General features: G+C 40.4%; 1 protein-coding gene across 1 annotated transcript in view; it reads right to left on the bottom strand.

Moving 5' to 3' along the window:
* The window catches only part of Vps13D (vacuolar protein sorting 13D), a 772,012-nt gene that overhangs the window by 264,003 nt on the left and 480,856 nt on the right, over nucleotides 1-27,153 (bottom strand). Inside the window, exons 49-50 of the mRNA XM_071670877.1 lie at nucleotides 13,372-13,468; nucleotides 3,563-3,880 (exon numbers count right to left, since the gene is read on the bottom strand). Coding sequence (XP_071526978.1) covers nucleotides 3,563-3,880; nucleotides 13,372-13,468 — 415 coding nt within the window. The remainder of the gene's footprint in view (nucleotides 1-3,562; nucleotides 3,881-13,371; nucleotides 13,469-27,153) is intronic.

Genomic DNA, 27,153 nt, shown 5'->3' with positions numbered 1-27,153 from the left:
CATTTACAGATCTGGAGAAAGCATATGATAGGGTTGATAGAGATGCTTTGTGGAAGGTAAGTTGCTAGAGGCAGTGAAAAGTTTTTACCAAGGATGTAAGGCATGTGTACGAATAGGAAGACAGGAGAGTGATGGGTTCGCAGTGAATGCTAGTTTGTGGTAGGGGTGTCAGATGTCCCAGTGGTTGTTTAATCTATTTATGGAAGGGGTAGTTAGGGAGATGAATGCAAGAGTTTTGGAGAGAGGGCCAAGTTGCATACTTGGCCCTCTCTCCAAAACTCTTGTGGATAAGAGGGGCAAGTACGCAGTCTGCTGTGGACAAGAGGGCCTGGGGAGTGTCAGCTGTTGTTCGCCGATGATACAGATCTACTGGCTGATTCGTGTGACAAACTGCAGAGGTTGGTGACTGAGTTTGGAAAAGTGTGTGAAACTAGAAAGTTGAGAGTAAATGTGAATAAGAGCAAGGTTATTAGGTTCAGTAGGGTTGAGGGACAAGTTAATTGGGATGGAGAAAAATTGGACAAAGTGAAGTGCTTTAGATATCTGGGAGTGGACTTAGCAGCAGATGGAACCATGGAAGTGGAAGTGAGTCACAGGGTGGGGGAGGGGGAAAAAGTTCTGAGACCGGTGAAGAATGTGTGGAAGGATAGTACATTATCTCAGAGAGCAAAAATGGGTACTTTTGAAGGAATAGTGGTTCCAACAATGTTATATGGCTGCAAGAAATGGGTTATAGATAGGGTTGCACAGAGGAGGTGGATGTGTCAGAAATGAAATGTTTGAGGACAATATGTGGTGTGAGGTGGTGTGATTAAGTAATGAAAGGGTAAGAGAGATGTGTGGAAATAAAAAGAGTGTGGTTGAGAGAGCAGAAGAAGGTGTGTTGAAATGGTTTGAACATATGGAGAAAATAAGTGAGGAAAGGTTGACAAAAGAGGATGTATGTGTCAGAGGTGGAGGTAACAAGGAGAAGCAGGAGACCAAACTGGAGGTGGAAGGATGGAGTGAAAAAGATTTTGAGTGATCAGGGCCTGAACATACAGGAAGGTGAGAGATGTGCAAGGAATAGAGTGAATTGGAATGATGTGGTACACCAGGGTCGATGTGTTGTCAATGGACTGAACCAGGGCATGTGAAATGTTGGGGGTAAACCATGGAAAGGTCTGTGGGGCCTGGATGTGAATAGGGAGCTGAGGTTTTGGTGCATTTAACATGACAGCTAGAGACTGAGTGTGAATGAATGTGTGGCCTTTTTTTGTCTTTTTCTGGCAGTACCTCACTGAAGCGGGGGGCACCCTGTTTCCTGCGGGACGGGGTGGATTGAAAATTTATGCCTCTATAATTCACGCATTCACTTTTGTCTGCTTTTCTTTATGCATTCTGCCAGTCCTTTGGTACATGACCTTAGACATAAAAACAATGAACAGCCTGATTAGCCAATCAACACCATCATCACCCCCTTTCTAGGAAAACTTAACTGCAACACCATCCAATTCTGGCACTCTGCCACACTTCACCTTATGTAATGCTTTCACTTCCAACTCTCTTTTCACCAAACCATTCCCAGAATCCTTTCACTCTACATGACACCTCATCCCAAACACACCACATCTGCCATCCTTTCATATAACAAATCTGAAAATCTTATAAAAGACTCACTCCATTTCTTTTTCACCTTTTCTCATATGGTTACTACTTCCCCAGCTCCTCCCCTTACTGTCAATATTATATGTCTTCCTGTTTTTACACTGTTCATCTCCCTTCAAAGCATTTTCTTACTCTCTTGAAGGTCTGTTAATACCTTCTCACCCTACCTCTTATTTGTCCTCTTTTCAGATCTCACATCTATCTCCTAGCCTCCAACTGCTTTCTCCTGGGCTCCTCTCACTGACCTGCACTCTTACTCTGCATGTACCATCCATACACCTCTCCATACACCTCTATTTTTCTTTTTTTAACTGCAATTCAACTTCCTCATCCAAATACTTATTACCCTTCCTCACATGTCCACATCCCACATTAGCCATACACATAATTTATGCATGCAACATAAGTAATGCTTACCTTCAGTCTCAAAATTAGATAAAAAAAAAAGTCAATCAAAATTAATATAAAACAAAAAATACATAAATAAGGATTTCATGAATCAGATTTTATTTGCAGAACAAATCCTATTACTCACTTATGGTAGGGATATAGCATATTTGGCAACATAGAACAGCTTTTGAAGTGAGGTGACATGACTTGCTCCCTCAGTTACCCCATGGTACTAAGAGTGGAGGAATGCAACTCTGGCTTGCTCTCCTTGTGTTCAGTGAAATTTTTACTATCTCTGTTCTGGGTGATATCTTTCCTCTACCAGTAACTGACCATGGGGCCTACAAAGTTTTCTTAAGAAGGAAAGGCTTGTAATCTTACTTGGAAGCAAGAAAATGTATCTACAAGCAACATTTCAAAATGGGCTAATGGGGTCAAGTCCACCATCTTGACACAAATTTGGGTTCCTTCTAACATCATCGATCACTAAAGAACTATGTATGGTCGACCTAGAAAGACCAGTAAGGCAACTGATAGCCTGATGAAGATTGTGGTGTAGAAAAATCCATCCCTATCAGCTTATCAGTCATCATACTGGTCTTCCTAGGTCAAACAAATCCAGCTTTTCTGGGAGGGATGATGGTATACAGAAGCCAAAAAAAAAAAAGTGCCTAGATGGTGGGTTTCCCCTGCTAATACATCTTGAAATCTCACTTGTGGAAACATTTTTTTCTTCTAAGCAAGGATACGAGACTTGTCTTCCTGAGAAAACTTTTTAGGATTCATGGTTTGTTACTGGTAAAGGAGAAATATCATCCAGAGCAGAAACAGTGAAAATATCACCAAATGCAAAGACAGCAAGCAAAAGTTGTATCCCTTACACTCTCAAAACCATGGGGTAACTGAGGTGGCATATCCTGTCATCTGACTTCTAAGACTGTTTCATGCAGCTAAACATATGATATTTCCAACATATGTAAGCAATAAGATTTGTTCTACAAAGAAAACATAGTGTATGAAAGCCTTGTTTCAAATGGATATTGTTGAACTTTTTCTGTTTGGACATTTTACATACCTCCCACTCAACTTGTTTACTTTCATTCTGTGCCACTCTTCACTCAATCTCTAATGGTATGTTACCATAAAGGCATCTTTTCCAAGCTCACACACTTTCACCACTTTAACACGTCATTTTTTTTTACCTAAAATCACTACAAACTCAAACCAAAAGTGTTAAGACATCCCTCTTGCTGCATGTCAACAAATTTACCAAGCAAAGTAGTAATAATTGAACTTGTTAAGAATTTCAAAAATTAATGTATCACAGAAAAGACAGATTAGACATAGAGGCACACAATTATGTAAAACTTTCTCCCTAGATATACAGGTATGTAATCATATAAACTCACTCTTTTTATCCGTCAAGCAAAGTGCACATTCATAAATATAACTCTTAACACAAATATAACTCTTAACATGATTAGCAGCCAAGATTACACTACACTGATGAGTATTGAAAACTAACCTTAAGAGCGCCTCCATACTGGGGGCGAACTTTCAGATGAACATATAACAGACGTTTCTGTAAGTCTTGAAGTTTAAGCGGCATCACATATGGAGAGGATGCAGGGTTCAAGGTAATTTCTCCACATGAGTGAAACATATCTGTCCATATACACAAAGAAATGCTCTGTGTTGGGTCAATAGAATGTAAGCAGGCATCTTCTCCAGGTTTGATGCGACTTTTATTTCCTGTTGCCTTCACCTCATAATGTAAATCATGAGGTAAAAGATTTACCAATGTCAGTGGACTAACAAGTACAATTGTGTGCCCCGGCTGAACCTACAAGAAGAGAAAAAGCCAATATCAATATCAAATATCACAGGGCAAAACAGATGGGCAGGTAAGACTATGAGTTCAGGAAGAGTGTAAGAAGTTGTTAATAAACATCATGATAGCAGTTTTAGTGTAAGCTCTGCTGGGCCCAACCCGGTGAAAAAAAGAAAGACAATGTATCATATTCAGATACAATCATGTAACTGCAGAGATTTGATGTAACTTACTAACTTATAAATCACAAATTTCTAGAATATTTATGGGACTGGTGTAACAAAAAATTAAAAAACAAAACAAGAAGCTCAGTGAATGATATCATCTATGATCTTAACATTCAGGGTTGGTTCTGTGTGGACTCTATCCTGCTTTATATCTACAACTGGTATACAGGTAATTGTACTCATCTAAAATCCAGTTCATCAGAAAGTCTGGCTAAACAATACTGAGGCAAAATTCCCCATTTAGAAGGAAATGTAGCCATCCAATCTTTCAAAGTGGAGTGCAACTGCAAAGGAACCTGGTGTGTTTGTGTTTACTAGTTTGACCTGCAGCCACTGCAAGGTATGAGAAGAATATACTCTGCACCCATCAAGCCACTAGCTGTGTGGTAGCATTCGTAAATCTTTTGACCATACTACCCACTTATAATGGCATCTGGTCACATGATGGGATAGGGATTCTTCTGGTGAGTAAAGAAAGTATTATGCATATATGATGCAGGCGAGAAAAAGACTTAATTCACCAACTAGAGGACAGGAAAGGTGTGTAAGAAAAGGAAGGAAGGCATATGGTTAATGGGCAAGCTGATCAAAGAGCTTTGCTGTTTTTCTGGTGGATAGCTGAGAAATTCTAAGCTGCAACATAACATTAGGAAACTGCATAAAAGTGGTGAATAGTGATCAGCAAAACCCAGCATCCTAAACTCATGGTCACCTTCATTTACTACCAAGCCACTGAGTAATTACTAAACACCAAAGTAAAAAATATCAAATCCTGGAGCATCAAAGAAGCCTTGAAAAGGTTGAGTAAAACTTTCAAATCTACATAATCTTTTTCGTAATTTTTGGGATTTTTTTATTTTTCTATGAGTATGGCCCACCTAACCAAATTGTCTCCCCATCCAAATTTGGCTATATCCCAATTGAGTGGATAAATTGATTTCTTTTTCATACTTGATTGCCTTTTCCTGCATTAATGAGGTGGCACCAGGAACAGACAAAGAGAGGCCACATTGGCTCACATTCATTCTCTAGATGTCATGTGTAATGCATTGAAACCACAGCTCCCTATCCGCAACCAGGCCCCATGGACCTTTCCATGGTTTACCCCAAATACTTCACAGCCCCTGGTTCTGTCCATTGACAACACATCGACCCCAGTATACTCTCTCCTGTATGTTCAGGCCCCAATCGCTCAAAATCTTTTTCACTCCATCCTTCCATCTCCAGTTTGGTCTCCCCAGTCTCCTTGTTCCCTCCACTTCTGGCACATACATCCTCTCTCTCAAACTTTCCTCACTCATTCCCTCCATAAGTCTGAGTCATTTCAGCATACCCCCTCTTGCACTCTCAACCACACTATTCATATTATCACATCTCTCTCATACCCTTTCATTACATTCTTGAGAAAAACCACCTCCCACCAAATACAGTCCTCAAACATTTTATTTCCAGCACAAACACCTTCCTTCGCACAGCCTTATCTACTGATCATGCCTCTCATCCACATAATATTGTTGGGACTGCTTTTTCTGCAAACATACCCATTTTTGCCCTCCCAGATAATGCTCTCTGTTTCCACACATTTTTAAGCACTCCCAGAACCTTCTGCTTCCATGCTTCCATTTGCTGCCCAGTCCACTTTCAGATATCTAAAACAATTCACTCCCTCCAATTTTTCTCTATTTAGACTCACACCCCAACTAAGCTGTTCCTTAACCCTGCTGAGTCTAATAACCATGTTTTTATCTAAATTCCCTCTCACCTTTCTTTCACACACTTTTCCAAACTGTCACAAACTTCTCAAGTTTTCACTCAAATCTGCCACCATTGCTGTATAATCAGCAAACAACTAACTCACTTCCAAGGCCCTGTCATGCTCCACAAACTACATAATCACCCTCTATCCAAGACTCTCACATCTCCCTCACTACCCAATCCATAAACAAACTGAACGACAATGGTGACATCACATACCCTTGCACAAAGCAACCTTCACTTGCAACTATTCACTCTCCTCTCTTCAATACTGTTATATGGTTAACAAGTGTCACTTCAATACAGTCATACAGTCGACAAAAGTCACTTCAATACTAGATAAAAATATCTCACTGCTTCTAGCAGCTTTCCTCCCACAACTTATATTCTTAAGACCTTTCGCAGAGCATCTCTATCAACCCTTTAAATGCTACATACATATCCATCTGTTTTCCTAAGTATTTCTCACACACATTCTTCAAAGCAAACACCTGATCCACACATCCTTTACAACTTCTGAAACCACAATGATCCTCCTCAAATGAGAGCAAATGAAGTGAGGGTGAGTGGTGAGGGTGAAGTGGGTGAGGAATGGGATGTATCTAAGGAAGCAGTGATGGTATGTGCAAGAGATACACGTGACATGAGAAAGATGGGAGGTGGGCAGATAAGAAAGGATGATGAGTGGTGGGATGAAGAAGTAAAGTTGCTAGTAAAAGAGAAAAAAGAAACATTTGAAGAGCACTTACAAGGTAGGAGTGCAAATGAATAGGAGATGTATAAGGGAAAGTGACAGGAGGTCAGGAGGTAGGTGCAAGGGTTGAAAAAGAGGGCAAATGAGATCTGAAGAGAGAGAGAGTATCATTAAACTTTAGGGAGAATAAAGATGATTTGGAAGGAGGTAAAAAATTTGTGAAAGACAAGAGAACAAATGGGAATACAAGTGAAGGGGGCAATGAGGGAAGTGACATCATGTAATGATGGAGTGAAGAGGATTTGGAGTATTTTGAAGGATTGTTGAATAAACTTGATAACAGAGTGGCAGATGTGAGGTGTTTTAGGTGATTTAATTGGGGTTGTGTATGAAGTGAGAGAGTCAGGGAGGGTGTTTTGATGAAGAGAGACGAGGTAGTGAAAGCCTTGCAAAAGATGAAATCCAGCAGGAAGGCAGGAGTGGATGCAACTGCAGTTGAATTTATTAAGAAAGAGGGTGAACGTGTTGTTCATTAGTTGGTAAGGATATTCACTGTATGGATCACAATGAAGTGCATGAAGATTGGTGGAATGCTTGTATATTGCCACTGTGCAAAGGCAAAGGGGATAAAGGTGAGTGTTCAAACTACAGAGGAATAATTTTGATGAGTATACCTGGAAAACTGTATGGGGGGTAATTGATTGACAGGATGAAGGCTTGTACAGAGCATCACCATGGAAGTGGAAATGAGTCATAGGGTGGGGGAGGGGGCAAAGGTTCTGGGAGCGATGAAAAATGTGTGGAGGGAGAGATTGTTATCTCGGAGAACAAAAAGGGTATGTTAGAAGGAATGGTAGTTCCAGTAATATCATATGGTTGTGAGGTGTAGACTATAGATAGGGTTGTGCAGAGGAAGGTGGATGTGTTGGAAATGAAATGTTTGAGGGCAATATGTGGTGTGAGGTGGTTTAATTGAGGAAGTAATGAAAGGGTCACAGAGAAGTGTGGAAATCAAAAACAGTGTGGTTAACAGAGCAGAAGGGGGTGTGTTGAAATGGTTTGGACATATGGAGAAAATGAGAGAGGAAAGGTTGACTGAGAGGATATATGTGTCAGAGGTGGCAGGAACAAAAAGAAGAGGGAGACCAAACTGGAGGTGGAAGGATGGAGTGAAAAAGATTTTGAGCAATCAGGGCTTGAACATACAGGAGGGTGAAAGGTGTGCAAGGAATAGAGTGAATTGGAATGATGTGGTATACCGGGGCTGACGTGCTATCAATGGACTGAACCAGGGCATGTGAAGTGTCTGGGGTAAACCATGGAAAGGTCTGTGGGGTCTGGATGTGGATGGGGAGCTGTGGTTTTGGTGCATTACACATGAAAGCTTGAGAATGAGTGTGAATGAATGTGGCCTTTTTTGACTTTTCCAGGCACTGACTCACTGAAGGGGGATGCTATTTCCTGTGTGGAGGGGTAGCGACAGAAATGGATGAAGGCAAGCAAGTATGAATATGTACAGGTGTATATATATGTATATGACTGTGTATGTATATGTTGATTTCTATATGTATGTACATGTGTGTGTACGGATGTTTATGTATATATATGTGTATATGAATGGATGGGCCATTTTCCATCTGTTTCCTGGCACTGTATATATGTATGTATATATATAAATATATGTATACATATATATATATATATATATATATATATATATATTTTTTTTTTTCCAAAAGAAGGAACAGAGAACGAGGCCAGGTGAGGATATTCCCTCAGAGGCCCAGTCCTGTGTTCTTAACGCTACCTTGCTAACGCGGGAAATGGCGAATAGTATGAAAGAAATGTAAGTTTGCGGCAGGGGTGTGTGATGTCTCCATGGTTGTTTAATTTATTTATGGATGGGGTTGTTAGGGAGGTGAATGCAAGAGTTTTGGAAAGAGGGGCAAGTATGAAGTCTGTTGGGGACGAGAGAGCTTGGGAAGTGAGTCAGTTGTTGTTTGCTGATGATACAGCGCTGGTGGCTGATTCATGTGAGAAACTGCAGAAGCTGGTGACTGAGTTTGGTAAAGTGTGTGAAAGAAGAAAGTTAAGAGTAAATGTGAATAAGAGCAAGGTTATTAGGTACAGTAGGGTTGAGGGTCAAGTCAATTGGGAGGTAAGTTTGAATGGAGAAAAACTGGAGGAAGTAAAGTGTTTTAGATATCTGGGAGTGGATCTGGCAGCGAATGGAACCATGGAAGCGGAAGTGGATCATAGGGTGGGGGAGGGGGCGAAAATTCTGGGAGCCTTGAAGAATGTGTGGAAGTCGAGAACATTATCTCGGAAAGCAAAAATGGGTATGTTTGAAGGAATAGTGGTTCCAACAATGTTGTATGGTTGCGAGGCGTGGGCTATGGATAGAGTTGTGCACAGGAGGATGGATGTGTTGGAAATGAGATGTTTGAGGACAATGTGTGGAATGAGGTGGTTTGATCAAGTAAGTAACGTAAGGTAAGAGAGATGTGTAGAAATAAAAAGAGCATGGTTGAGAGAGCAGAAGAGGGTGTTTTGAAATGGTTTGGGCACATGGAGAGAATGAGTGAGGAAAGATTGACCAAGAGGATATATGTGTCGCAGGTGGAGGGAATGAGGAGAAGTAGGAGACCAAATTGGAGGTGGAAAGATGGAGTGAAAAAGATTTTGTGTGATCGGGGCCTGAACATGCAGGAGGGTGAAAGGAGGGCAAGGAATAGAGTGAATTGGATCGATGTGGTATACCGGGGTTGACGTGCTGTCAGTGGATTGAATCAGGGCATGTGAAGCATCTGGGGTAAACCATGGAAAGCTGCGTAGGTATGTATATTTGCGTGTGTGGACGTATGTATATACATGTGTATGGGGGTGGGTTGGGCCATTTCTTTCGTCTGTTTCCTTGCGCTACCTCGCAAACGCGGGAGACAGCGACAAAGCAAAAAAATATATATATATATATATATATATATATATATATATATATATATATATATATATATATATATATATATTATCCCTGGGGATAGGGGAGAAAGAATACTTCCCACGTATTCCCTGCGTGTCGTAGAAGGCGATTAAAAGGGGAGGGAGCGTGGGGCTGGAAATCCTCCCCTCTCGTTTTTTTTTTTTAATTTTCCAAAAGAAGGAACAGAGAATTGGGCCAGGTGAGGGTATTCCCTCAAAGGCCCAGTCCTCTGTTCTTAACGCTACCTCGCTAATGCGGGAAATGGCGAATAGTTTGAAAGAAAAGAAAGAAAGAATATATATATATATATATATATATATATATATATATATATATATATATATATATATATATATATATATATATTTTTTTTTTTTTTTTCGCCCCTCCACCACCCTATGATCCACTTCCGCTTCCATGGTTCCATCCGCTGCCAGATCCACTCCCAGATATCTAAAACACTTTACTTCCTCCAGTTTTTCTCCATTCAAACTTACCTCCCAATTGACTTGACCCTCAACCCTACTGTACCTAATAACCTTGCTCTTATTCAAATTTACTCTTAACTTTCTTCTTTCACACACTTTACCAAACTCAGTCACCAGCTTCTGCAGTTTCTCACATGAATCAGCCACCAGCGCTGTTTCATCAGCGAACAACAACTGACTCACTTCCCAAGCTCTCTCATCCACAACAGACTTCATACTTGCCCCTCTTTCCAAAACTCTTGCATTCACCTCCCTAACAACCCCATCCATAAACAAATTAAACAACCATGGAGATATCACACACCCCTGCCGCAAACCTACATTCACTAAGAACCAATCACTTTCCTCTCTTCCTACACGTACACATGCCTTACATCCTCGATAAAAACTTTTCACTGCTTCTAACAACTTGCCTCCCACACCATATATTCTTAATACCTTCCACAGAGCATCTCTATCAACTCTATCATATGCCTTCTCCAGATCCATAAATGCTACATACAAATCCATTTGCTTTTCTAAGTATTTCTCACATACATTCTTCAAAGCAAACACCTGATCCACACATCCTCTACCACTTCTGAAACCACACTGCTCTTCTCCAATCTGATGCTCTGTACATGCCTTCACCCTCTCAATCAATACCTTCCCATATAATTTACCAGGAATACTCAACAAACTTATACCTCTGTAATTTGAGCACTCACTCTTATCCCCTTTGCCTTTGTACAATGGCACTATGCACACATTCTGCCAATCCTCAGGCACCTCACCATGAGTCATACATACCTGATCTATGCAGCCAAAACATAGACATGAAATGAGTTACAGAGGTTAAGAATCCAGGCTGTGAAATGAGCTATTTGAGAGGAGCATGTGGTATGACTAGATGGAATGAAGAAAGAAATGAGGGGATTGCAAAGAGAATGAACTGTGGAGTGGAAGAGTGGGTGAAACATAATACTTTGACTTGGTTTAAGCATGTGGAAAGAATACAAGACAAGGACTTTACAAGGAAAATGTAATACAATATGATTAAAGGGGATGGTGTGAAAGGAAGACTACCTGTGATGTGAGGAAAGAGAGTGGAAGAGTACTGAGGGAGAATGATTACACGAGAATGCATGGAATATTGTATACATAGGAGGTATGTAAGGACAGGGATAAGTGAGGGCTCTTTAGCTGAGGCCAACCCTTTGATGGGAGTTCCCTGGGAGGCTGATCTGGTGAAAGTGGAAGGGCAAATCACAGCAATCATTTTATGTTTGATTATAAATGTCTTCCTTTTTCATATAAAGTATTTTTCTGCTAGCACATATGAACAAAACTTGGGCAAAATGGATGGCATATGCAGTGTTATTCTTGAAAATTTTGGCTGATTTCATCATATGTTCACTGAAGGTTTTGTCTGCACAGTCTGGGTTAGGTGATGAGATAGCTCAAGAATAGGGGACAGATATAGCAGATCTTTTTTTCTGTAGGTACTATATCATAGATTATTTTCATTGAGCAACATTTTGTGTATCATGTGGTACATTTCTATATATTCTTTACACCATTTACATATATTTTTGTCTTTCATTTGGTGAATGATTGAGTAAATTGTATCTTCTGTACATTTCTACAAAATTTCTTTAGTAAGTTCATGACTAATTCATGCACTTAGTTACATATCATGAAAAATAATGAAAATACAGGTGGTAAAGTAAAATGTTTGCAATGCAGGTAGGCAAGGTGAGTGAGTGATTGCATTTCAGTTAAAAGCATTCATCATTTCATCAGTATATGATATAGTTAATTGTATGGTAGGAATATTTAGTCTGGAGCATTAAGCAGAAACATTAGGTAGAAGCAGTAGGCAGGAGCATTAGACGAAAGTAGTCATTAGAAACATCAGGTAGGAGCACTTGCAAACACTGCACTCGACTTGCCCTCTGCCAGTTGGCTGTTAAGGCTGAAGCACTAAAGGCTAAGTAGCTTCACTGGAGTTCTTTAGTTATGGAGGCTCTGTTGCCTTGGCCACCCCTTTGAGGGAGTTCTAATTGGAACAGCATTAAAGATATAGATAGATAGATAGTAAATCATACTTCATATTTGTATTTTTCCCACACAATCCTCTGTAGAGAACTGTTATTACCTAATGCTTGGACTAATAATCATCTGCATATTCTGAAAGAATATAAGAAAAAAACCTACTTAATCTTTCCAAGAATCCCTAGAAGATGAGGGTGTGGCAGACAGACAGGCCCCATGATATCATTTTCTTTATGTACCATATCTTGTTTCAACTGTTAAAATAATGTTCTGAGTATTACAGGGATACCTTATTGAACACTCAAGATGCATTCCTGGAGAACAAGCTTTCAACAAATCTGCTTTCAATGGGATCCCTATAAAATTCCTATCAGCATTATTTCTTATCTATGAATACTTCCATCTTCATCTGCAACGTGATATTTTTCTCATCACCTCTGGTGTACTTCCAGCACTTTCACTTCCCACAAATGTTCTTTAAAATGATGAATGATGTGAGTCAGACATCAAGAATTCATGCACATGCTTAAACTGAAAAAGTACAAGAAGCTAAGTGCTGAATGGACCAAAGTGCTCTACATATGCCACTCATTACTGACTGAGCAAACATAAACAAAAAGGGTAGATGTGACCACTTCATGTGAATTTACAGTTTTTCACATTACAGAATTACAAAAAAAAAAGCCAAGAGCTCCATAGCAAATCAGCTTAGAATGGAACAGCTTCCAAAGAGTTATCCCTGTATTTGGTACATTATTTCCACTATTCATATTTTGAGTATTATCATAATTTTTTTTGAGCCAACAGTTCCTGACCCTCATTTCTAAGGAAACAGATATCATGATACACCATGATCTTTCTTGGCACCTACCTTGTGTTATATCCCAACCTATCTGTATAATATGCATAAAAGAAAAATATGAATTAGGCACAGCAGTAAGATTAAGTATAGAGTGATATCATGTCTCCAAATCATAAACCATTTGGGTGATGAGATGTACATAGAATGCAATCAAGCCTGAAAAAACCATAATCATCATATATTGTACTTATATTGATGAGGAGCATCCATGTCACAAACATAGGCCCTCCCCTGTCCATTCATAACCCTCCCAAACTAACAGCCAGGAAAGTGCACGACTTTTTTTCGGTATTTTCATTAAGACAGTCTGTAATGATATTATTTTACATATATGGGGATGAATCACATAGACTTTCTCCGCTTAAGGGTTAAATAGAGAGGGGATGCAGTCAAATAAGGGTTGACTGAAGATGAAAGCAGACTAAGGAATTACACTAGTTTTAAGCTGTAAGTATTCACTTACCCATTCATTATGGCGAGGTAACACATGAGAACTTGATGTTGGAGATGGAGGAGAGGCATCAACAGGAAAATTGTCTCTTTTAACATGAACACAAAATCTGCAATTTTTTTCCAAATCAGTCTATTGTAGAAATTTTTAAAAAACTAGAATCTCAATAGATATATGGGTAACATTATAACAAAACTTTCTGAAGAAACCAAAACTGAGAGTTAATAATACTTTAACTGTCTGAATATTAACAAAAATACTACATTTTTTATTCTAATCAATAAAATCAAAAATAAATCTACCAAATACATCATTAACATCCAAATACAAAGCTTGCTAATGAAAATGAAATCCAAGAATACCTACAAATCAATGATAATTAATAATTCATCTGTAATACCTAAGGTTATCTAAACTTGACACTAACTCAAAAAAGTTATTTGCTACTGGGTTTTTAATGAGAAGAAAGTTCTGAACAAGAAAGAAGCTATTTCTCCCTTAAACAGAGGTCACTGAGCAAGGCAAACAATATACTCTGCTCTCTTCTGTCAAATTCCAATAATAACCTGTGGGTAATTCTATCATCTGTTCCTAATGACAGGATTACTTAATGCGATCCACCACTCACCAGTCTCCTCTATCATGTATCATGTATCATGTGCTCATATCTCAGTTTTGCACACATCACCGAGCAATCAATTCCTGCACACGAGAGTAAACAGGGAAAGGTCAGGAATAAAAAAAAAAATGATTGTTCACTGGCATCCTTTACGAGATAAAATGTAGGTCATGAAAATTGAAAATCTCCCTAAAACAATGTCCTATCAACATGAGATTTTCTAGGAATATCAGGGTATGATCTCCTAACCCTTCGTCCTTCTAACGGGAAACAAAGACTATCACCATCCATCACTGTTCTCTCAACTAGATGCAGTAGTAGCCAAGGCCTTCCCTTGGTCAATATGAGACTAACACAGAGATGATGATATTAGCCCAATGGCTCCCAACAGCTGAAAGCTTGGTAATTCTCAGGACATGGATGTTGACCTAAAAGTAGTCAGGGTTGGTGTAAAGAAATGATTTTCAAAAAGAGTAGAGGGAAAGGCAGGGAAGAGTAAAGATCAATATAATAATGCTCATGGCACATCATTTTAGAGAGAAAATGGTTTTTCAGTTTTCAAAATCTACATTTCTCTCCACTACAGTTTGTCCTTAAACATAACAGTATACCCACAGAAGGAACATGGGTTTAGAAAAAAGCTTTTTGTATAAGTACATAAAGGTAATATAAGTACCTTTCATAATAAACTAAAAGCACACTAGAATCTGTCTCTCCTGAAGAAGCAATCCCTTGAGCCATACATGGAAGATCCAAAATTTCTAAGCTTGGGTACTATTTAATGATGGTGTAAGATGTATGCCAAAGGCTTTGTTGTTTTTCATTTTTTGATGAAATTGTTCTAAGGCAGAGGCCATCTTTCTCACACTATGCACTCTACCATAATGCCCAGGCAGAGCCTATAAGGTGAGTTTCTCAATCCACATGGAGATATTCCTCAACAAAAGGGGTTTCAAGGTTCCAGGTTGCACAAATAATGTTCTCAAAATAAAGTCTGAATATATTCAAAAGCCTTTAAGGCATCAGACATAAAGATCTTTTGGTGATATCTTTCATAAGATGAAGACAAAACATTTATTTCTACATTAAACAGTTTCATTCTTAGTCAAGAATTTACGGATTTTGTGATGTTAACCCATGAGAAGCTGTCATCAAAGAAAAAAAGTCTTGAGTCTGGATGTAACATATAAATCAATAACTTTCCTCCTATAACCTGGGCTATAAGGAAAAGGTATTTAAAAGATGACGAAAGCTAGACTATTAGAAAACTCATAGATGTAAACTGTCCACACTCTACGAGGCTCCCCTTTGGGTTGATAGGAAAGGCAACTGGTCACTTCAGAAAGACAAAATTGGATAATTTTATGACAAACATGGTCTACAAGATTAATACCAAATATTCAGAGATAAAGATTCTTTTGGGTTATTCATATATGAAGAAACAGTACTACTACCTCTATTCATGTTAGATGAAAGGCAACAGAAGAGCTCCAAACACTACACTACAGTACAGGCAGCAAAGAAGAGTTCAAGGAATAGATTCCTCTTTCTTTCAAGATTTTGGAGGGTCTACATCTCATTAAGCCTATTCCTACTATGTACAAGTTAGGGAAGAGTAGGATATGAATAAGCCCAGAGTGGTATGTCAACTAGATATTCAATTTGAACATCCCAACTTTTGTGAGTTTATACATGAAAAAATGTTGCCAGCTTCAGTGAATCAATATTTTTCTTTTATTCTTCTCTCTCTGTAAGAGAGTGAGCGGATAAAAATATAAAGTGAACAAGTGCTGTAAGTTAATGTATAAAAGAGCTGTTTGCCAAAGGGAAGTAAAACTCTAATTTTTCATATAATTGAAAGGGAGCAGTTAAAAATCTTAAATTTTCCTCTTGTTTCTAGCATTATCTGCTCTAGTAAGCTCCATTACTGTTACTAGCATTACTTTGGGGGATAACCTAAGACATCTAGCACTGACTCAGCCAGGAATGGCTAGATGGACTCAGTAACAAGAACATACCAAAACCAGTCAGTCAAAATCAGATCTGCCAAGAGAAAACTAAAATAGAAAACACCCGAGAGCAAAAGTTTGGGTATGTTAAGAGAACTTGTTAAGAAGCAAGGCCAGAAGGTAAAACAATTTGAGCCAGAGTTAAAAACTAAGCAAGGATTTCAAGAATCAAGATGTGAGTCAAGAAACTAAAGAGGAACAAAAGTAGCGCTTAGTAGAGGGGATTAAGAGATACAAACTCAGAGGAAAGATGGTGAAGCCACTAAAAAAGCAAAGTCTAATGTGTCTTCTCAGGATGTACTGGATGCTCTTCAGTTAAAGGAAAGAACTAAAACATATCCAAAATCTATTGAAGATAATAATGAGCAGGAAATTGCAGGAGGGATATCAGAAGCCATTCAGAGAGAGGAAAATACAAAAGCACATACAGAATCTATTGAATCAATATTGATAGCTGTTCAGTTAAGAAAGGGGCCAAAACACACACACACACACACACACACACACACACACACACACACACACACACACACACACAAACACACACACAGATGATTGCAGAAAGTAAGGAAGTTTAGAAGAAACTTTAGCAGTAGATCAACAAATGCACAACATGAAGATTGATGGAGGGGAACATAGGCCCAGGGTGACACATACAGAGGTATAAAGGAAACTAGGAAAGTCAAAAGAATAAGATGAACTGTTAGACAGGAAGCAATCAATGAAACATATGAGCTAGTTGAAGGAAGGTTTCGAATAGTACATAACATATAGGGCCACTGCTTGCTAGGTAGATGAAAGATTACACAAAAAATCATAGAGACAGAGGATGACACTTCTACAATGAGGAATCTAGCAGAAAAGTGGGTTATGCCAACACTGGATAGATTGGCAAAGCAAGTGGTTGATAGACATAAGTCATCAATTATTTTTGGCTTGGAAGATCATACACTAGATCAGGAAGAAAGGGGATAAAAGGATGAAATACATATGAAAAGACTGCCAGAGGATATGGGACTGCTAGATGTGGTTTCTGCAATAAAGGAAAGGAGGAGAATTAGAGGTTGGAACCAAAATGTACGTGGATAAACAATTAGGGCTATGTTTGATTGGAGTCCAAACCAGGAAGAACTTAGAAAAGCTAAGAATTTTGAAGAAATGGTGGAATCAGTGTGATATTCATCATACATGACAAATCTATGGAAGAGAGGGATAAAAGGAGAGAATAAAGTCAGAAGACAAAAAACTGGGTACGCCACACAAGGGAAGAGGATGAAACACTACTTCTAACACTGAAGAGAGGAGAAGAGTTTTAGAAAATGGTAATATAAGACTGAGAACAATGTATTCAAAGGTTGATTAATTAACAGTTAAAGGTAAAGAACTGGAATTCAAGAATCATGAAAGTGAGAGGAACAGTGTACCTCTCACCAGGAAATCAAGCTTACCAAAGAGATGAGTTCTCACCTGTTTGGCCCAGAAGGGTACATGATAGGAAGAAAGGGAAGGAAGGGCAATATGAAGGGTGGGGATTAAGCCCTCTCAATAAAAAATAGCCTTAAGTTTCAAAAAATGGTGAATGATGGATGCTTCAGACAATACATAATGGGAAAACTAATTGAAGGGAAGAAGAGTACAATGGAAAAGGTGCTAAGGATGCATAAATCAATCATAGGGAAATATGTCTGTTAAGCATACCAGGAAAAGTGAATGCAAATGTCGATTGATAGAGCGATGGAAATCAATGAATGCAAAAAAGTGAGGAGCAAGGGGGTTTTAGGAAAGGTTGGGGATGTGTGGATCAGAATTTTGCAGAGAATGACTATGCAAAAGTATCTAGTGAATGGTAAAAAGCTGTATGCAGCTCTTATGGATCTGGGGAAAGCTTACAACAGAGGCAGCTGGAATGCTTAATGGGATGTATTAATGATATATAGGGGTAAGGGTACAACTGCTGGATGGCATGAAAGTCTTCTATAGAGTAGCAAATGCATGTGTAAGAGTGGATGGAGAGTTGAGAAACAGTTTTGGTACAAATGTGGATGTAAGAAAGGGCTGTCTGATGTCACTGTGAGTCTTTAACATATCTATATATATACATACATATATAGTCGTACAAGGCAACTAAAGGGGACGGGAGCGGGGGGCTGGAAACCCTATCCTCCTTGTATTTCAACTTTCTAAAAAGGGAAACAGAAGAAGGAGTCATGCGGGGAGTGCTCATCCTCCTAGAAGGCTCAGATTGGGGGGTCTAAATGTGTGTGGATGTAACCAAGATGAGAAAAAAGGAGAGATAGGTAGTATGTTTGACGGAAGGAATCTGGATGTTTTGGCTCTGTGAAACGAAGTCAAGGGTAAAGGGGAAGACTGGTTTGGGAATGTCTTTGGAGTAAAGTCAGGGTTTAGTGAGAGGACAAGAGCAAGGGAAGGAGTAGCACTACTCCTGAAACAGAAGTGGTGGGCGTATGTGATAGAGTGTAAGAAAGTAAACTCTAGATTGATATGGGTTAAACTGAAAGTGGATGGAGAGAGATGGGTGATTATTGGTGTATATGCACCTGGGCATGAGAAGAAAGATCATGAGAGGCAAGTGTTTTGGGAGCAGCTGAGTGTGTTAGTAGTTTTGATACACAAGACCAGAATATAGTGATGGGTGATTTGAATGCAAAGGTGAGTGAAGTAGCAGTTGAGGGAATGATTAGTAGACATGGGGTGGTCAGTGTTGTAAATGGAAATGATGAAGAGCTTGTAGATTTATGTGCTGAAAAAGGACTGGTGATTGGGAATACCTGGTTTAAAAAGAGAGATATAAATAAGTATAAGTATGTAAATAGGAGAGATGGACAGACAGCATTATTGGATTATGTGTTAATTGATAAGTGCTCAAAAGAGAGACTTTTGGATGTTAATATGCTGAGATGTGCAACTGGAGTGATGTTTGATCATCATCAGAAAAGAAGAAAGAATGTTGGGGTAAAGAGAGTGGTGAGAGTAAGTGAGCTTGGGAAGGAGACTTGTGTGAGGAAGTACCAGGAGAGACTGAGTACAGAATGGAAAAAGGTGATGATGTGAGAAGGAGATGGAGCGAGTATTCTGAAGGTTTGTTGAATGTGTTTGATGATAGAGTGGCAGATGTAGGGTGTTTTGGTCGAGGTGGTGTGCAAAGTGAGAGGGTTAGGGAAAATGATTTGGTAAACAGAGAAGAGGTAGTAAAAGCTTTGCGGAAGATGAAAGCCGGCAAGGCAGCAGGTTTGGATGGTATTGCAGTGGAATTTATTAAAAAAGGGGGTGACTATATTGTTGACTGGTTGGTAAGGTTATTTAATGTATGTATGATTCATGGTGAGGTGCCTGAGGATTGGCGGAATGCGTGCATAGTGCCATTGTACAATGGCAAAGGGGAAGAGAGTGAGTGCTCAAATTACAGAGGTATAAGTTTGTTGAGTATTCCTGGTAAATTATGTGGGAGGGTATTGATTGAGAGGGTAAAGGCATGTACAGAGCATCAGATTGGGGAGGAGCAGTGTGGTTTCAGAAGTGGTAGAGGATGTGTGGATCAGGTGTTTGCTTTGAAGAATGTATGTGAGAAATACTTAGAAAAGCAAATGGATTTGTATGTAGCATTTATGGATCTTGAGAAGGCATATGATAGAGTTGATAGAGATGCTCTGTGGAAGGTACTAAGAATATATGGTGTGAGAGGCAAGTTGTTAGAAGCAGTGAAAAGTTTTTATCGAGGATGTAAGGCATGTGTGCGTGTAGGAAGAGAGGAAAGTGATTGGTTCTCAGTGAATGTAGGTTTGCGGCAGGGGTGTGTGATGCCTCCATGGTTGTTTAATTTGTTTATGGATGGGGTTGTTAGGGAGGCGAATGCAAGAGTTTTGGAAAGAGGGGCAAGTATGAAGTCTGTTGTGGATGAGAGAGCTTGGGAAGTGAGTCAGTTGTTGTTCGCTGATGATACAGCGCTGGTGGCTGATTCATGTGAGAGACTGCAGAAGCTGGTGACTGAGTTTGGTAAAGTGTGTGAAAGAAGAAAGTTAAGAGTAAATGTGAATGAGAGCAAGGTTATTAGGCACAGTAGGGTTGAGATTCAAGTCAACTGGGAGGTAAGTTTGAATGGAGAAAAACTGGAGGAAGTGAAGTGTTTTAGATATCTGGGAGTGGATCTGGCAGCGGATGGAACCATACATGCAAATATACATACCTAAACAGCTTTCCATGGTTTACCCCAGACGCTTCACATGCCCTGATTCAATCCACTGACGGCACGTCAGCCCCGGTATACCACATCGATCCAATTCACTATTCCTTGCCCGCCTTTCACCCTCCTGCATGTTCAGGCCCCGATCACACAAAATCTTTTTCACTCCATCTTTCCACCTAAAATTTGGTCTCCCACTTCTCCTCGTTCCCTCCACCTCCGACACATATATCCTCTTGGTCAATCTTTCCTCACTCATTTTCTCCATGTGCCTAAACCATTTCAAAACACCCTCTTCTGCTCTCTCAACCACGCTCTTTTTATTTCCACACATCTCTCTTACCCTTACGTTACTTACTCGATCAAACCACCTCACACCACACATTGTCCTCAAACATCTCATTTCCAGCACATCCATCCTCCTGCGCACAACTCTATCCATAGCCCACGCCTCGCAACCATACAACATTGTTGGAACCACTATTCCTTCAAACATACCCATTTTTGCTTTCCGAGATAATGTTCTCGACTTCCACACATTCTTCAAGGCTCCCAGGATTTTCGCCCCCTCCCCCACCCTATGATCCACTTCCGCTTCCATGGTTCCATCCCCTGCCAGATCCACTCCCAGATATCTAAAACACTTTACTTCCTCCAGTTCTTCTCCATTCAAACTTACCTCCCATTTGACTTGACCCTCAACCCTACTGTACCTAATTACCTTGCTCTTATTCACATTTACTCTTAACTTTCTTCTTCCACACACTTTACCAAACTCAGTCACCAGCTTCTGCAGTTTCTCGCATGAATCTGCCACCAGCGCTGTATCATCAGCGAACAACAACTGACTCACTTCCCAAGCTCTCTCATCCCCAACAGACTTCATACTTGCCCCTCTTTCCAAAACTCTTGCATTCACCTCCCTAACAACCCCATCCATAAACAAATTAAACAACCATGGAGACATCACACACCCCTGCCGCAAACCTACATTCACTGAGAACCAATCACTTTCCTCTCTTCCTACACGTACACATGCCTTACATCCTCGATAAAAACTTTTCACTGCTTCTAACAACTTGCCTCCCACACCATATATTTTTAATACCTTCCACAGAGCATCTCTATCAACTCTATCACATGCCTTCTCCAGATACATAAATGCTACATACAAATCCATTTGCTTTTCTAAGTATTTCTCACATACATTCTTCAAAGCAAACACCTGATCCACACATCCTCTACCACTTCTGAAACCACACTGCTCTCCCCCAATCTGATGCTCTTTACATGCCTTCACCCTCTCAATCAATACCCTCCCATATAATTTACCAGGAATACTCAACAAACTTATACCTCTGTAATTTGAGCACTCACTCTTATATATATATATATATATATATATATATATATATATATATATATATATATTTTTTTTTTTTTTTTATACTTTGTCGCTGTCTCCCGCGTTTGCGAGGTAGCGCAAGGAAACAGACGAAAGAAATGGCCCAACCCCCCCCATACACATGTATATACATACGTCCATGCACGCAAATATACATACCTACACAGCTTTCCATGGTTTACCCCAGACGCTTCACATGCCCTGCTTCAATCCACTGACAGCACGTCAGCCCCGGTATACCATATCGCTCCAATTCACTCTATTCCTTGCCCTCCTTTCACCCTCCTGCATGTTCAGGCCCCGATCATACAAAATCTTTTTCACTCCATCTTTCCGCCTCCAATTTGGTCTCCCTCTTCTCCTTGTTCCCTCCACCTCCGACACATATATCCTCTTGGTCAATCTTTCCTCACTCATCCTCTCCATGTGCCCAAACCACTTCAAAACACCCTCTTCTGCTCTCTCAACCACGCTCTTTTTATTTCCACACATCTCTCTTACACTTACGTTACTCACTCGATCAAACCACCTCACACCACACATTGTCCTCAAACATCTCATTTCCAGCACATCCATCCTCCTGCGCACAACTCTATCCATAGCCCACGCCTCGCAACCATACAACATTGTTGGAACCACTATTCCTTCAAACATACCCATTTTTGCTTTCCGAGATAATGTTCTCGACTTCCACACATTCTTCAAGGCTCCCAGGATTTTCGCCCCCTCCCCCACCCTATGATCCACTTCCGCTTCCATGGTTCCATCCGCTGCCAGATCCACTCCCAGATATCTAAAACACTTCACTTCCTCCAGTTTTTCTCCATTCAAACTCACCTCCCAATTGACTTGACCCTCAACCCTACTGTACCTAATAACCTTGCTCTTATTCACATTTACTCTTAACTTTCTTCTTCCACACACTTTTCCAAACTCAGTCACCATCTTCTGCAGTTTCTCACATGAATCAGCCACCAGCGCTGTATCATCAGCGAACAACAACTGACTCACTTCCCAAGCTCTCTCATCCACAACAGACTTCATACTTGCCCCTCTTTCCAAAACTCTTGCATTCACCTCCCTAACAACCCCATCCATAAACAAATTAAACAACCATGGAGACATCACACACCCCTGCCGCAAACCTACATTCACTGAGAACCAATCACTTTCCTCTCTTCCTACACGTACACATGCCTTACATCCTCCATAAAAACTTTTCACTGCTTCTAACAACTTTCCTCCCACACCATATATTCTTAATACCTTCCACAGAGCATCTCTATCAACTCTATCATATGCCTTCTCCAGATCCATAAATGCTACATACAAATCCATTTGCTTTTCTAAGTATTTCTCACATACATTCTTCAAAGCAAACACCTGATCCACACATCCTCTACCACTTCTGAAACCACACTGCTCTTCCCCAATCTGATGCTCTGTACATGCCTTCACCCTCTCAATCAATACCCTCCCATATAATTTACCAGGAATACTCAACAAACTTATACCTCTGTAATTTGAGCACTCACTCTTATCCCCTTTGCCTTTGTACAATGGCACTATGCACGCATTCCGCCAATCCTCAGGCATCTCACCATGAGTCATACATACATTAAATAACCTTACCAACCAGTCAACAATACAGTCACCCCCTTTTTTAATAAATTCCACTGCAATACCATCCAAACCTGCTGCCTTGCCGGCTTTCATCTTCCGCAAAGCTTTCACTACCTCTTCTCTGTTTACCAAATCATTTTCCCTAACCCTCTCACTTTGCACACCACCTCGACCAAAACACCCTATATCTGCTACTCTATCATCAAACACATTCAACAAACCTTCAAAATACTCACTCCATCTCCTTCTCACATCACCACTACTTGTTATCACCTCCCCACTTGCGCCCTTCACCGAAGTTCCCATTTGCTCCCTTGTCTTACGCACTTTATTTACCTCCTTCCAGAACATCTTTTTATTCTCCCTAAAATTTAATGATACTCTCTCACCCCAACTCTCATTTGCCCTTTTTTTCACCTCTTGCACCTTTCTCTTGACCTCCTGTCTCTTTCTTTTATACATCTCCCACTCAATTGCATTTTTTCCCTGCAAAAATCGTCCAAATGCCTCTCTCTTCTCTTTCACTAATACTCTTACTTCTTCATCCCACCACTCACTACCCTTTCTAATCAACCCACCTCCCACTCTTCTCATGCCACAAGCATCTTTTGCGCAATCCATCACTGATTCCCTAAATACATCCCATTCCTCCCCCACTCCCCTTACTTCCATTGTTCTCACCTTTTTCCATTCTGTACTCAGTCTCTCCTGGTACTTCCTCACACAGGTCTCCTTCTCAAGCTCACTTACTCTCACCACCCTCTTCACCCCAACATTCACTCTTCTCTTCTGAAAACCCATACAAATCTTCACCTTAGCCTCCACAAGATAATGATCAGACATCCCTCCAGTTGCACCTCTCAGCACATTTGGCTCTGAGTGAAACGAAGCTCAAGGGTAAAGGGGAAGAGTGGTTTGGGAATGTCTGGGGAGTAAAGTCAGGGGTTAGTGAGAGGACAAGAGCAAGGGAAGGAGTAGCAATACTCCTGAAACAGGAGTTGTGGGAGTATGTGATAGAGTGTAAGAAAGTAAATTCTCGATTAATATGGGTAAACTGAAAGTTGATGGAGAGAGGTGGGTGATTATTGGTGCATATGCACCTGGGCATGAGAAGAAAGATCAAGAGAGGCAAGTGTTTTGGGAGCAGCTGAATGAGTGTGTTAGTGGTTTTGATGCACGAGACCGGGTCATAGTGATGGGTGATTTGAATGCAAAGGTGAGTAATGTGCAAGTTGAGGGAATAATTGGTATACATGGGGTGTTCAGTGTTGTAAATGGAAATGGTGAAGAGCTTGTAGATTTATGTGCTGAAAAAGGACTGATGGTTGGGAATACCTGGTTTAAAAAGCGAGATATACATAAGTATACTTATGTAAGTAGGAGAGATGGATTACGTGTTAATTGACAGGCGTGCGAAAGAGAGACTTTTGGAAAGCAAAAATGGGTATGTTTGAAGGAATAGTGGTTCCAACAATGTTGTATTGTTGCGAGGCGTGGGCTATGGATAGAGTTGTGCGCAGGAGGATGGATGTCCTGGAAATGAGATGTCTGAGGACAATGTGTGGTGTGAGGTGGTTTGATCGAGTAAGTAACGTAAGGGTGAGAGAGATGTGTGGAAATAAAAAGAGCGTGGTTGAGAGAGCAGAAGAGGGTGTTTTGAAATGGTTTGGGCACATGGAGAGAATGAGTGAGGAAAGGTTGACCAAGAGGATATATGTGTCGGAGGTGGAGGGAACGAGGAGAAGAGGGAGACCAAATTGGAGGTGGAAAGATGGAGTGAAAAAGATTTTGTGTGATCGGGGCCTGAACTTGCAGGAGGGTGAAAGGAGGGCAAGGAATAGAGTGAATTGGAGCAATGTGGTATACCGGGGTTGACGTGCTGTCAGTGGATTGAATCAAGACATGTGAAGCGTCTGGGGTAAACCATGGAAAGCTGTGTAGGTATGTATATTTGCGTGTGTGGACGTATGTATATACATGTGTATGGGGGGGGTTGGGCCATTTCTTTCGTCTGTTTCCTTGCGCTACCTCGCAAACGCGGGAGACAGCGACAAAGTATAAAAAAAAAAAAATATATATATATATATATATATATATATATATATATATATATATATATATATATATATATATATATATATATATATATATATTATTTTATTTTATCTTATTTTTCTTTGTCGCTGTCTCCTGCGTTTGCGAGGTAGCGCAAGGAAACAGACGAAAGAAATGGCCCAACCCACCCCCATACACAATGTATATACATACACGTCCACACACGCAAATATACATACCTATACATCTCAATGTACACATATATATACACACACAGAGACATACATATATACCCATGCACACAAGTCACACTGTCTGCCTTTATTCATTCCCATCGCCACCTCGCCACACATGGAATACCATCCCCCTCCCCCCTCATGTGTGCGAGGTAGCATTAGGAAAAGACAACAAAGGCCCCATTTGTTCACACTCAGTCTCTAGCTGTCATGCAATAATGCCCGAAACCACAGCTCCCTTTCCACATCCAGGCCCCACACAACTTTCCATGGTTTACCCCAGACGCTTCACATGCCCTGATTCAATCCACTGACAGCACGTCAACCCCGGTATACCACATCGATCCAATCCACTCTATTCCTTGCCCTCCTTTCACCCTCCTGCATGTTCAGGCCCCGATCACTCATAATCTTTTTCACTCCATCTTTCCACCTAAAATTTGGTCTCCCACTTCTCATTCCCTCCACATCCGACACATATATCCTCTTGGTCAATCTTTCCTCACTCATTTTCTCCATGTGCCCAAACCATTTCAAAACACCCTCTTCTGCTCTCTCAACCACGCTCCTTTTATTTCCACACATCTCTCTTACCCTTACATTACTTACTCGATCAAACCACCTCACACCACACATTGTCCTCAAACATCTCATTTCCAGCACATCTACCCTCCTATGCACAACTCTATCCATAGCCCACGCCTCGCAACCATACAACATTGTTGGAACCACTATTCCCTCAAACATACCCATTTTTGATTTCCGAGATAATGTTCTCGACTTCCACACATTCTTCAAGGCTCCCAGGATTTTCACCCCCTCCCCCACCCTATGATTCACTTCCTCTTCCATGGTTCCATCCGCTGCCTGATCCACTCCCAGATATCTAAAACACTTTACTTCCTCCAGTTTTTCTCCATTCAAACTTACCTCCCAATTGACTTGACCCTCAACCCTCCTGTACCTAATTACCTTGCTCTTATTCACATTTACTCTCAACTTTCTTCTTTCACACACTTTACCAAACTCAGTCACCAGCTTCTGCAGTTTCTCACATGAATCAGCCACCAGCGCTGTGTCATCAGCGAACAACAACTGACTCACTTCCCAAGCTCTCTCATCCACAACAGACTTCATACTTGCCCCTCTTTCCAAAACTCTTGCATTCACCTCCCTAACAACCCCATCCATAAACAAATTAAACAACCATGGAGACATCACACACCCCTGCCGCAAACCTACATTCACTGAGAACCAATCACTTTCCTCTCTTCCTACACGTACACATGCCTTACATCCTCGATAAAAACTTTTCACTGCTTCTAACAACTTTCCTCCCACACCATATATTCTTAATACCTTCCACAGAGCATCTCTATCAACTCTATCATATGCCTTCTCCAGATCCATAAATGCTACATACAAATCCATTTGCTTTTCTAAGTATTTCTCACATACATTCTTCAAAGCAAACACCTAATCCACACATCCTCTACCACTTCTGAAACCACACTGCTCTTCCCCAATCTGATGCTCTGTACATGCCTTCACCCTCTCAATCAATACCCTCCCATATAATTTACCAGGAATACTCAACAAACTTATACCTCTGTAGTTTGAGCACTCACTCTTATCCCCTTTGCCTT

This window comes from Panulirus ornatus, chromosome 16, assembly GCF_036320965.1.
Source record: "Panulirus ornatus isolate Po-2019 chromosome 16, ASM3632096v1, whole genome shotgun sequence".
Lineage (NCBI taxonomy): Eukaryota > Metazoa > Arthropoda > Malacostraca > Decapoda > Palinuridae > Panulirus > Panulirus ornatus.
The sequence above is the reverse complement of the archived record's forward strand: the minus strand, read 5'-3'. Positions and strand labels throughout refer to the sequence as shown.